General features: G+C 39.8%; 1 protein-coding gene across 1 annotated transcript in view; it reads left to right on the top strand.

Annotated features, from left to right (window-relative positions):
* The window catches only part of C2H14orf39 (chromosome 2 C14orf39 homolog), a 53,357-nt gene that overhangs the window by 26,409 nt on the left and 13,158 nt on the right, over positions 1-13,790 (top strand). The window contains exons 8-15 of the mRNA XM_090034663.1: positions 495-589; positions 4,911-5,050; positions 5,540-5,619; positions 6,173-6,249; positions 6,520-6,584; positions 7,601-7,671; positions 9,540-9,700; positions 13,495-13,501. Coding sequence (XP_089890789.1) covers positions 495-589; positions 4,911-5,050; positions 5,540-5,619; positions 6,173-6,249; positions 6,520-6,584; positions 7,601-7,671; positions 9,540-9,700; positions 13,495-13,501 — 696 coding nt within the window. The remainder of the gene's footprint in view (positions 1-494; positions 590-4,910; positions 5,051-5,539; positions 5,620-6,172; positions 6,250-6,519; positions 6,585-7,600; positions 7,672-9,539; positions 9,701-13,494; positions 13,502-13,790) is intronic.

Here is a 13,790-nt window from a genome sequence, read left to right as displayed (position 1 = left end):
TGGTGGTGCAGGGTAGATCTTGGGTTGTTTTTAAAGGCCAAAGGTGATCTCTTACTTAAAAAGGTTGGAGAACATTGGTATAATCTAACCACTCCTAGGTAGTTAAGCTGCCTAAATTGGCCCACCAATTTTGTTATATCAAAGGCACAAAAATAATGAAGAGGTTACCCTGGAGTTCTGTAAACTCTGGGATTAATTCCAGCAGAGGCTAATTAGAAAGCGAAAACTTTAGGAATAAGGTCAGCTCCTATGTATCATTTCCTTTGCTGCAGTCCCCAAAAGCTGCAACTGTAGATTGAAGTCCAACTGTGTTTGGTATAATACAAATGCAAGGTAAAAAAGATTCAAACCTATAGTAATTACTAAACAAACCATCTAAATAGCTCGCTAGGAATAGATTTAGCATTATCTGAAAAAATCTGCAGCATAAAACTAATGTTTTTCAAGCTATTATGATTTGTATATTTATTTTGTTCATTCATTTTTCTTTTGAGCCATTTGAAAGGACTACTGCAAATCAAAACCATTCTGAAATAACTGATGGAAAATATAAAAGAAATCTAGAACAAAGGAAGCAGTTTAAGGAAAGGTACCTTTTTCAACTCAGTTTTAGTAGCATGTGAACAAGTGCAAAGAGCCAGAGCTATCCCACCACTGGTCAGAAATAGGTGTGCAGTTTTTGCAGTTATTAAAGGACTGTGCAATTAGAAATAATATTCATGTTATCCTGACTATCCAAAATCAGGTGTAAATATGTGGTGAATAATTATAATTATATAACTATTATATTTATAATATAATAATAAATAATAGAATCATACATAAATTATATACACTTACATAATATATAACTATATATACTTAATGCAACTTGTTTTATGCTATGCTGCTTGAAAAGTCCTGGTTAGCATCATATTAGTTAATGTGACTATTCAAGGTTATGTTCTAAGATAATTCTGTAGTGAAGAAAAGGTTATATATGCTAGTATTTCTTGGGGTCACCATGGTGAGAGGGAGAAACAGTTTCTTTGGAACTCTAATTATTTTGGCTTTAGGGCCTAGCTTTTCCATTTAAACTGCACCCAAGGAAAAACAAAAAAATCTGTTTTACAACTAGGTAAAGATTTCTTATCTACTCAGATAACTGCTAACAATGCAGCTCAAGTAATACAAGAGACAAATTATCCTTTTTGTTGGCACTGCAATTTTAATCATTTTAGATTCAGACTCTGGTTTGATTTTTCTTTTAATGATTAATAATTATGTGAAAAAGAATGGCAATGTGATTCCTGTGGATTTTTTTCAATAGCAATGCAAGTATCTTGTATGTATGTTCAGGTTAACCTCAAGATGATTTGGTATAATTTATTTCTAAGACATCACTAAAAAATTTGTGCCACCTTAAAAAATTATGACTTATGGATAGAGTCTTCTTTCAACAGCTCTGAATAAAACATGATACTGTAATTAAAACAGCAAGTATATCTGTTCCCATTAGGCCAGGCTTTTAAAGTTGTAGATTGGTGCCCAGTGGACTGTTTATCTAAGTCCCCGGATGCTTTTAAAATCCCATTAGCACCTCAATACTTTAAAAAATCTGGTACACACTGGGCATGTCTACACATGTGCCCCCGTACTGTGCAGTCATTTAGTACTTGCTAAAGCAGTCCCAGTGGTGCACGAGTCATTTCTGACCCTACTGTGCAATAGTAGTGGCGTCACAGTTAGTGCCTGCTGACGCTACATTGCTATAGCAACAAGTTACGTTGCTGTAGCTTCAGCTTGTCACTACAGCAACATAGCATCTCATGTAGACATGCCCATTAACAAGCAGTCTTTCCTCGTAGCCATTAGGCCTGTGCGAGTGAGCAGAGATCCGATCCGGCTTTGGATCTGGCTGCTTCAGATGCCAGGGATCTGATCCGGAGCTCCAGTCAGGGTTTCTGCTTCAATCTGGCCAAAGTGGCTGCAGGAATCAATGAAATATCTAAACTTTGTTGTTTTTTGTCTGATTTGGATAACACTTGCAGGGATGGTATCCCCTCCTAAGAGCATGAAGTGTGCCAAGTTTTAAGAATATTGGTTTAGGGGTTGGGAGGAACTGTACCCCAAATTCATGAAAGCAAAACTCATGTCATGTATATGTATTACAACACAGGGGTGTGAAAACTGCAGGAATGGTGGACCCTAGTGAGGCCAGAAAGTGTGCCAAGTTTCAAGAAGATTGGTGCAGGGGTTTTGGGTGAACTGTACGCCACATTCTTGAAAGCAAAACTCCTGTTGTGTCTGTGTAACAACACAACAGGGTGAAAACTGCACAGGTGGTAGCTCCTGGTGGGGACAAAAAGCCTTCCAAGTTTCAAGAAGATTGGTGCAGGGGTTTGCGGGGAACTGCACCTCAAGCTGTGGACAAGCAAAACTTGTGACATGGGTAACACTGTGTGTGTTAAGGATCAATGGGGTGAAAGCTGCAGGGGTGGTAGCCCCTGCTGTGGCCACAAAGCCTGCCAGCTGTGGAGGAGATCAGTGCAGGGGGGTTCTGGGGCCCTGCACCCCTAGCTGCTGACAGACAAAACTCGTGAAATGGGTGCTTGTGCAACTGACTGTCTCTGTCCTGAGGTAGTTGATTATCTGTATTGATTATTTCCTCTCCTTAGTCTGTGGTTTTGTACGTGTTAATTGATAGTAATGAACTGTTACATTAGCTAGGTCCTGTGTATTGAGCTGGTCCCTGAGTGAGTCATGACTCATTGGTAAGTGGTAACACAGTAGCTTAGCAGCAGGTCCTGCAATAGTGTCGCCCACGCCCCAAGACAGACAGTCAGTTGCACAAGCACCCATGTCACGAGTTTTGTCAGTCAGCAGCTAGAGGTGCAGGGCCCCAGAAGCCTGAACCCCTGCACCAATCTTCTTGACAGCTGGCAAGCGTTGTGGCCACAGCAGGGGCCACCACCCCTGCAGCTTTCACCCCACTGCGCCTTAACACACACAGGGTCAGCCATGTCATGAGTTTTGCTTGTCCACAGCTTGAGGTGCAGTTCCCCCCAACCCCTTGCACCAATCTTCTTGAAACTTGGCAGGCTTTGTGGCGTCATCCAGGGCCACCACTCCTGTGTTTTCAGCCCCCTGTGGTGTAACACATACACGTGATATCAGTTTTGCTTTCAAGAATTTGGAGTGTAATTCCTCCCGAGCCCCTGCACTGATCTTGTTGATACTTGGCAGGTTTCATGCTCTCACCAGAGACTACAATTCCTGAAAATGTCATCCATATTAGACAAAAACCAACAAAGTTAGAGATATTTCATTTTTTCCCCATTATACCCTATGGCCGGATCTCTGAGGCAGCTCCGAAGGTTTTCTGAAGTGCTTCAGAAGTTCCGAACCACTTCGGAAAGCCTAAAGAAGCCAGTGCTTCTATCTGGACATGCTGCCTTGGACACCAAAGTGTCCGAAGCTTCTCCGGACCCTAAGCTCTGTCCAAAGCCTCACGCAGCCCTAATAGCCATTCTCATCATAGCTTTGTTCAATTCACTGAAGACTAAAGGCCTCAACAAAGTCTTGGCAAGCAAGCCGTTTTGAGCAAAATGTATTTAAATAGACCTCATGCAGGTTCTCATTTTAACTGCAACTTTATCACTACTTACTTTTCATTTCTTGTCATCCACTGATCTCTGTTCTAACTTAAGGGGACAGTGGGTGCATCTACATGTGCTATTAAGGCTAAGCAATAAACTCCAGTACTTATTGCGCTGGAGTTTATTGCTCCCAGATGCCACATTTACATGTACACGTGGAACTGCAGCACATTGAGGTGGGTTGGAGCAGCAGAGAGCCAGGGGTGTTAGCTTGTCAGCCTGGGGCTGCTCTGACTCACCTCAACATGCTGAGGACCAGCTGGCTGGGACACATGGGTACTCCAGTGCAGGGCTGGCTGGCAGACAGCCCCCGCACTAAAGCACCCTTGTGCCCTAGCCAGCCCCCATACTAAAGCACCCCTGTGCCCTAGCCAGCCCCTGCACTGAAGCACCCTTGTGTCCTAGCCAGCTGCATCAGCATGTACACATGCATTGCTACACAGTCAAAAAAACTCTGCAGCAGGATAGAACTTGTATTTAGAAATACTATCCTGCTGAAGAGTTAATGTTTCCTGCAGTCTAACACAGCTGCTCATGTAGATGCAAAATATTTACTATGGAGCTAATTAGTCTACTCCACAGTAAACATCACATGTATATGCACCCTGTATCAAAATAAAAATTACTTTTTTTTCCTGCCACTTTAGTATCTACCCTTGCTTCTCAGAAATTACACAAAGTGAAAAAAGATTAGAAAAAATATATACTTTCTGGTCTCCTTTCCCCACTTTTGCTTGTCTTGTATACTAGACAGTACTTGGTATATATTCAGTTATAAGGCTGTGAGCCTGTAAAGCACTAAAGATCAGAAAAGTACCATTGATTTAATTGGAATTATCCCCTTGCTTAAGGTATGCATATGCTAACTATGATAACTGAACATTATCTTAGTATGTTGACAGATCATTACCACTTCAGATTTTAATTCTTCAAAACCTCTTTCTCCCTGTGTGGCAAGCTTTAAGGACACCTTGCAATTTAATGGCTTTCCGAGGCTATAAGTCTTTGGATCATCCTCCAAATAGTTGTCTTCGGAAGAAAATGTCCTGGCAAAATTCATATAATTTAAAGCAGGGGTGTCAAACTCGACCAGCTCCACAGGCCAAATAAGTGGCATTGGGATGGTCCATGGGCTGGATTGAGCCCATGGCTCTCTCCCCCTCACATGCCAGATCTAGGGCAGCAGTGCTTACTCCAGCACCCAAGTCTCATACAGTGTCCCCTCACTCCTCTCCTCTCCCCACATATGTTTTACTATATTTTTTTCTTTAGGGTGTTTGAAGAGAATGAAAATCCTTATTTAGTACATGAGAAACAGCAACAGCAGCAGCCATTACATCTTCCTTCCATTCCTCAGAAATTTGTCCAATCTATAAGGACTTTTAGACAATCTCTGCAAGAGACACAAGCAGGTATAATGTACATTTCTGATTACATTTTTATACAAGGTTAATTTATATCAGCTTCATTTATATACTAAATCAATATATAGGAACCATGACAATAAATCTAGCCCATCATCTCCACTATGGTTGCTTGATCTAAACTTTCAGTAGAAATTGGACATTTAATTTTTCTTTTTTCGTTGAAAATCTCCCATACTTATGATTCCATGTATTTGTCATGAATAACACAATAATATTTTACTCATTTTAGGTAGATGCATCATATAGTATCGGAAAATTTTTCATTGGTGAAGTTTGCCCAATATAACAGACATTAACCGCATACATTATTCTACAGTGAACTGGCTGATACTCACATATTATATGATACATTTCCCTCAAATCAATATAAGAAGCAAAGTTGATTAGTTTTGCTCACAAGTTCAATTTAACTGTGGCATGCTGTGTATATATAATACTCTAACAATGTTAAGTTATGTTTATTGAATAATTTAGTTGGAGAAGAAAGAGAAAATCCCATGGATCATTCAGCAATTACCAGTGTTTCCTCCAGCCAACTAGAAAATGAAACACAGGTATGTAGCCCTCCTCTCACAAAGGACATGAGTAAAATACATTCTGTGGCCTTGCTTATTTAAACTGAAAGTGCTTAAAGTATTCCCAGTGCCACTTTCTTAAAACTAGATAATGCAGGAAATAGCTCAGGATTTGGTAATAAGAAACTGGTAATAAGAAATAGTTTGGTAATAAGAATTCTTTCTTCCTTAAATTATTATTTCAAGTGCAACCAAAAATATGGGGTGACTGAATGTTATGGCAGATGGCTATTATGCAATATTGGTAATCGTACTCGGTCTTCGAACATTGTCCCTTTTCCAAAGTTGATGTAACACACAACTGTGACTACCCAACCCATTGCCCAGGACAGACAAAAACTTTAAACTAGATGTAATTTAAACTAAAGAACGTAATCCAAACACATGTGGCATAACAACGTTTTGGAGGTTTATTTCTACTTATAAATATAAGAAAAGAGAATGAATTTGCATAGTTTGGGGAGAAATCAGGATGTCAGTAACTTAACAATTTTGTGTATTCCTTCCATTCACATTTTTTCCTGTGTTTTAGAAATGCAGTGATACCACCAGGACTAACCATCCAAAAACTGCCCAAGTTCCATCCAGGGAAAACCAAATGCAATTCAGGTACATTTTCAGCTACGTAGTTTTCATTCTTGAAATGATAGATTATGATGATTATACACAGCAGCATAATAATGCAGCCTGGTGCCCAGCCCAGCTGCCGCACACAGGGACTTCAGGTTGCCGCTGCCTTTGCAATCACCGTTGTGTGATTGTGGCAAAAGCCAGTTCCAGTTGGCAGCCAGGGCAGTTGCCCTGCTTTAGTTATGACAGATTTGACAGATATTATCCTCATTTGGACAAATTCAGATAGTGTTATTTCTGTTTGCTTAGATTGCTTTCTCCTCAGAAGCAGACAACTTCCAAGCAATGGTTTGAAAATGAAGCTGTGATAACAGGTAAAGTACCACTGACATTACTGGATGGAAGGTGCTATCAAAATGCAATCTATTGTATACCTGGATAAAATACATGATAACTGAATAGAAAATAAAGGATGATGTGCCAGATTTCACCCTGACTTTAATACATTTCCATTTTTGTACTTTCTGCTTAGGTCACTTAGTCAATTTATGTTTTTAGTGCAGGGATATTTTACTGACCTAGAAATTATAGACAAAAACTGCAGGGGAAAGATGGAAGTCAGTCTCTAAAAGTCTGTCTAAAACAGTTCAAGAAAACAGAAAGAATGGACGAGTAAGAAGTTAACTTATTCAGGAGCCTGAACGGTCATAGTAAGATCTGATATATAACACTTGAAAAGGAGAGACAACAAACATTAAATAAAGGAAACAAAGCTGTAAAAAGGCAAAGCTGAGAGAATACGCACATTAAACGTAGTCTTGTCAGTAATTTGTAAAGGCATCAGTATTCGTTTGTAAAATACAAATGGAACAAGTACAAAATAAAATAGAAATGAGTGAAGCAGTAGTTACAAATAAACTTAGAATATTAAAATCAGATGGCACAAGGTCTGGCTTCAATTCCTTTTGCATAGTGTTGTCAGATTAAACCCTTGTCAGACTGTAGTAAAGTTTGCAGAAGTGAAGATTTTAACTAGACTTCCCCACATGCTACAGTATATAGGACCTCTTAGGGCGTAGATTGTAGGTTCTGCTATTTAATATGACATGTCTTCCAACATTTTTCATTTCCCTTTGTATAATTTATGTTTCCCAGCCTGGCTTTTCTGCTCTTTCTTAAGATCTGTTCTATCACGCCTTGAGTATCCTGTTCACATTGCACCTACACCAGCTAGTTGCCTTCTCACTAGGTCTCTCAATAGCAACATAGCATTGGCAAGCTTTCTTCAAGTACTCTTTTCCCACATCATTGGTGCTTTTTTTAGCTGCACTATCTTTTACAAAGAAATTCTACAGTTTGTAGTACAAATGATAACAACTTCTTTGTTTAGCAAATAAAGATGCTGAGTGTGGAGGTAGGGAAGAAGCAAGCAAGGCCAAAGATTCTCTACATGTCTCTCAAGTAAGTGAAGCATTTCTGTGTCATAACTTTTTATTTCATTGGAGTACTTACATTATCTTGTTGGCAGTGAGACTACTGGGAAGAAATAGGAAAGCAGGGCTTGGCCTCTTGATTTGATAGCTTTCAGTACAACCATCTCTCTACTCACAGAACTGTATTTTCAGTCATAAAAATATTTTTCTTCCAAATGGCTACTTGGCACTCAATGATAATTTAAATTCACCAAACAGTCTCCCAGATATGATAATGTTTTAAATGCTATACTAATATTATTCATGAATGGTAGAGCTTTCAAAAGGAAAATAGAGTTTTGTCAGTAGTCAGATGGCTGCAGTATCTAAATGTGTTCTTTTGTGACACTCGATTTGTTCTTGAATCTAGAACCCCAAGTAAATGACAGACTTCTATAGCTTTAAGGAAAAAATATTATCTAAAAATTCAAATGTATATATATATGAGATTTCCTTAGATTCTGTTCGATGCTTAACTAAGCAAGAGAATTACTGCTATTCCAAATAGTTGAATAAAGAAGATTATGTAGGCTTCTCCCCACATAAAGGAGAGTGCAGGATCCTCAGTGACAGAAATCCAATGGATATTGTGACTGCAAAGCAAAGCAGCCAGAACGTTTAATCCATAAGGTGCCGTGACAGCCTGGAAAAAGTATTGAATGCTGAATGTGGAAGAAGTGTGGACAGGGTTGGGCAAGGATGCTCTGATTTTACAAGTATAAAGAATTTGATTCTGGAACCTAATGATTGTTTATATCATTGAGACCATTACAGCTAAAATCAAAGAATAATCCACATTCTTATCCCATCAAGTCGCATTCATTCTCAGTCTTCTGAATCCGCACATTACACAATCCAAAGCAAGAAGGGGAAATTGGTCTTTGTCAGACTGCTAGCATTGCATTTAGCTATTTGTTTAGTTAAAACTTGCTGAGTTTTCCTATCTGTACAACTTGTTCTTGAGTATGGAGTGCAGGATGGGGGCCATTCAGAGTAGGCGTTAAAGGCATCTTGCATGAATTCAATTTTTACTCAGTAAGCTAAACCCAGTTTTTCAGTAGTGTTTCAAAGGTACAAAAATTGAATTTTTTGTGGGTGTTTTATTTTGTCTTGTGCTCAAAACATAAGAATTTACTTATTGATAACCTCTGTTTTAAGTTCTGTTAAAAGCTCCCTTTTAGAGTGCAACTTGTGGAGAAGGATGTGTTTCACCCGCATCATAATAGGCATCCACATCAAAGTTCCAAATGTAAACCTTGTTTTGGGAAGAGAAAATCTGTCAATTAATTGAAATATATTTTATTTATTTTTATTTATTCGATTTTCACGCTGCTTTCCCCAAAAAATGACTCGGGGCAGTTTGAGTTAAGAGAATAAGTATGACTTACAAAACAGGAAAGCGACAAGTTTTGATGATGATATTCCCAAATTCCAATAGGAAGTATTAAAACAATATTCCTTTCCATTGCAGTTAGGAGCATTAGATCTAGCAGTTCTAGCCTGAGATTTGCAGTGCTGCATAATGATGTACAATTAATAAAGTTGAACTGAATCTAATCTATGTTTACACTTTACAAATTCTTCAAATTTCTTATTATAATCACAATTCACAAAGATAATCCAGATAAAAGGGGATACACAAATAACTATTGTGTGTAGAATATTAGATTCTTATTAAAGTCCCCTTATTTTTCTTGAATGTAAGATTCTTTAGCTTAAAACAGTCACACACGCACGCACACACACACAATCAGTTTGGTTCAATATGTATATTGAATAAAAGGAATATTGATTATTTTTTTTAAGTTGTATATGCCGTAAACATGCCCATTATAACGCTGGGCTCTCCTTTAACAGAACATACCCACAGAATCTTTTAGATCAACAGAGGATAATCCCAATACAGCAGAAGAAGGAACTGTGAATTTTCCAAGAACCCCTGAGATGCCTGCATTTATAAGAACACCTGAATCTAATGAGAAGAAAGCCCGGTTCCCTAAAACGCCTCCATTTGAATTGTAGGATTCCATTTTTTATTTAAATGTTGTGAGCTTATGTTGATTTGTACTGCATAGACGTTTCCGTTAATTGTGACACGGAAGGACACTTTTCATATAAGCAAACTCTACACAATATTCAGATTTAATTTAGCGTATTTCAAATACGGGTTTTTTCCAGAGTGGCGCACAGTTTGAAAGAAAAGAGAATATTTACACATTCAGCACAGACCGACTATCCCTTATATTTCTAAAATTTGAGGCACTCGTGCCTCCCCCCTCAGAGTTCAGGTTGTCATTCTGCCTGATAGTGTATGAGATCATATTTGTAAGATCTCACACTCTTGTCATGAGAGTAATTGGGTTTGTGAAAATCCAATTATTTCTTCATTACAAAACATACAGGAAAGAAAGGGTTGGAGAAAGAATATTTGTTTCTGCAGAGGAATTTTTATAACAATGCATTATCTTCTCAAGAACAACAACAGGAATCAAGGAGGGAAACAATATTCACTAGATAGAGGACAGAGTGCTACAGAAAACTGAAGGCAGCTACTAAATAGCTTCTTAAGAGCTGTACTTCTGCTTTGCCACATCTAAAGAACCAACTACTGAAAGGCATGATGGGGGAAGGAATCCTATAAGAAGGCAACCCTGTTCTAGGAGGATGACTTGGGCAATGATGAATCATTCAGTCTTCTGTCAGTACTCTTTATGGTGCATGTTGTTACCTAATCCAACACTGCAGTGGATATTTTGCTGCCACACTAGATTATATATTTGTATTTAACTTTCCTTTTGTCACTTTCAATCTTTTTCAACATTATTGCTTTCCAGGCCAGTTTCTTCCTTTTATAATCCTTTTATGCTGGGTTATATTTTCCATTCTGCGTTGTGTTTTTTTCGTCTCAATTTTCCTCCATATTTGTAGCAGTTTGAATGTTTCCTTTACTATGCAAATCCTTGTGTTAAAGAGAAGCAAGACTTTTAGTGATAGCTTTTATTGAGCCAAGTATAAATTGTGAGAGATGTTAGGCAATTTTCTGGACACAAAGTGCCCCTACCTCAGGCCTGGGAAAGAAGCAAGTTATGCCTACGCTAAAAGGGCACTTTGTGCCTGAAAGCGCATCTAACATCTCTCCCACCTCTTCTGTTGGTGCATTCAATAGATGATATCACTCAAAAAAATCTTGTTTCCTGCATATTTCCTGGATCATCATAGCTACAGCAGCATTCCAGCTGCTGTTAAAGGACATTTTCACAGTGTATTATTGATCCCGATGTTAAACATTTATCTCTAAACCTGTTTGCTAATAAGAATCAGTAGTAAATTCTTTACTCTAACTGGCCACAATTATGAATTGTAGATGACCCAGGAAAACACTCAAATGATCATTATTTTACATTGGACATGACTGATTTCCTTCCTTAATCTGCCTTCTTGGAAAATGGGGAACACTTATTACTTGCTTAAAAGAATATTGTTTGCTTTACAAGAAGTGTCGATGTAAAAGCTATAAACTTAAGAAAAGGAATAACAAAAACGAGAGCTGAAAATTGAAGAACAACCCTGGTTATGATTGAATATATGTGTGTCAGGCTTAACTCCCCTTAAAATCAGTGAAACAACACCTGACTATAACCACTGTAAGCTCACACTCAAGTGCAGAATACCTACATTAAATTAGAGGGAGAACCCTATTTTGTAGCTATATTAAAACAAATTTAAAACCTTCCTAAAATGTTGCTGTGGTTTATACTTCCCTTTCACTACAGGAGTCAGAATTTAGGTTCTCAAAAAGCAAGACCAAAATCACCGGCCTTTTCTTTCTTTATGGCCTGCACAGAGAAGTCACCTGGCTTTAAACTGTTAACTCAGAAATCATTAAAACTAGAAAAAGAAGCAGATGAGCTAGAAATGAAAATTAATAATTTGAAACAGGTAACAATTTTGCTTGCCCGGGTGTAGTAATGGTATATTTGTGTATGCTGCTTTGTGACTGTATGGTTTTACAATGGATCAAATCATGTGTTTTCTTGCACATGGGCGATCTTGTAATTTTTTTATTGTTTCCAATCACACCATACATGTTCCAGTTAGGGAAAAGGAGAACTCCATGAACTTATGGGATCTTGACAATTGCCTTCTACTTATCTCAGTGTATGCCATCACTTTCCTCAAGCCACTGCGTAAGGGCGACCTCTCTTTCAGTTCCAAAAGGCTGGATGAAATGCTGCAAACATCAGTCCTATTTCATAATCAGCCACAGGGAATAATGCATTCCCTGTATAGTGTTTTCAGCTCCTTGCTGACATTTGAAAAGACTTTGCTGGTTAACCTCGTAAATATGAATGTATTGCATGTAAATATGATGTACATACACAGCATCTAGTACTGTACATACCTATTATTCAAACAGATGTAAGGGTAGATAATGCTAAGGGCCACGTCACAAGAGACACTTAGCACATGTTAAATGCACTTAAAACTCAAGTGTCCACATGTTCAAGCGGGATAGCATGTTCTAAGCATGTTCTTATTGTATCTTACACTGTTTCCAACAAGGAGGCTCTCCAGATCTTGGTGAGCCAGTGTTGGATCACTCCACAAGAGATAATATGATCAATTGCAGTGTTTGGATTGGGACTCACAATCCACTGATCGTGAGTCCCAGCCTCAGGAATTCACAAGAGCCTGGAACTGGTTCTGGGGGCCCTGGGAATGAGACCAACAATCAGATGATTGTTGGTACCAGCTCTGGGACCACACCAGAGTCTCCAGCTGGTTCCAGTGTGGTCCAGGGGCTAAGAGTGACAGCTGTGGCCCTGGGACCACACAGGAGTCTCAGCTGGCTCCCATACGGTCCTAGGGCTGTGACTGATAATGAGCTGATTGTTTCTCCCAGTCCTGGGACTGCTCTGGAGTCTCCAGTTGGCTCCAGTCCAGGGTAATGGCAGGATCCAACAACAGAGACAGTACGCTCTCCTGAGATCAGCTCTCCATGCTTCCCTTTGCCCACTGCCAGAGGCAGAGACCTGACTTGGGAAACTATCGTGAGCATTACTATACGATCACTCCAAATATGTTCTAAATTTTGGAAATGTTTACTATGAGCTGAATAAAACAAATGCTAAGTGTCCCATGCAACAAGGTCCTTAGCTCTCTAGGAATGTACAAGGCGGAGGAGAGTTCCCAACATGTCTGCCTGTGAGCACAATCCCTTTAGCAAGCAGAAGCACCTATCCCAGCCAGTACCAGCTTAGATTGGAGCCCTCACAGTGGGGGCTCCAAACCACCCCTCCCTACCACATCCAGCTCAAGCTGGGCAAACCCCAGCCTGCAGCTCCCACCCTCCCTTCCTGCATACAGTACTGGGGTAAAGGCTGGGCTGATTGTGCACAGGGACAGACAGAAGTGAATGAAAGTACTCTGCTTTGGAGCACCTTCATCTGGACCCTCATTAGATGAGGATTAATTTGTCGCACAATTGGGCACTTTTCAAGCACTTTGTAGCTGTGCAGTTCTGTCAGGTCATGGCTGCAAACTGATGTGGTTAGCATACCAGTGGCTAGTATCATATCCAGCTGCCTTTAACTGTACAACTTGAAAGACTAGGTATTCACTTTTACTACTGGATCCAAAGCAAGATCCTTCATCTGCTTTCTGCCACACGCAGCCCAGCATGAAGAGAAGCCCACTGTGTAACCCAGTGGTTACCTACCAGTGGATCTCGATCTACCAGTAGATCTCGGAGTCTCTTTTGGTATATCTCAGAGCCTCTTGGAGTCAATCTGAGGCTGGGGCAGGGGCTGAGTGCCCATGTGCAGGCATGCTTGCGCCCCAGCCCAGCAGGTTAATCCATGGGGGAGGGAAGGGGCGATGGCTAAATCAAGGCCCTCATGGTGAGAGACTGTGCCGCAGAGGCCGGAGCAGGGGCAAGTTGAGTGGGGCCCTGGCCAGGTGGATTTTCCTGCTGGGGAGGTGAACCTCTAAATAATTTTTTCTGCCTTGATCTGCCCCCTCCCTTCCTGCCCCACAGACTTACCTTCTGGGAGTGGGGACGGAGATGATGGTGGTGCAGGATAGATCTTGGGTTGCTTTTAAATACCA

This window comes from Crocodylus siamensis, chromosome 2 (assembly GCF_052110815.1).
Source record: "Crocodylus siamensis isolate JL-2025a chromosome 2, ASM5211081v1, whole genome shotgun sequence".
NCBI classification, from domain to species: Eukaryota; Metazoa; Chordata; order Crocodylia; family Crocodylidae; genus Crocodylus; species Crocodylus siamensis.
Note: the sequence above shows the minus strand (reverse complement) of the source record. Positions and strands in the feature narration are given on the sequence as shown.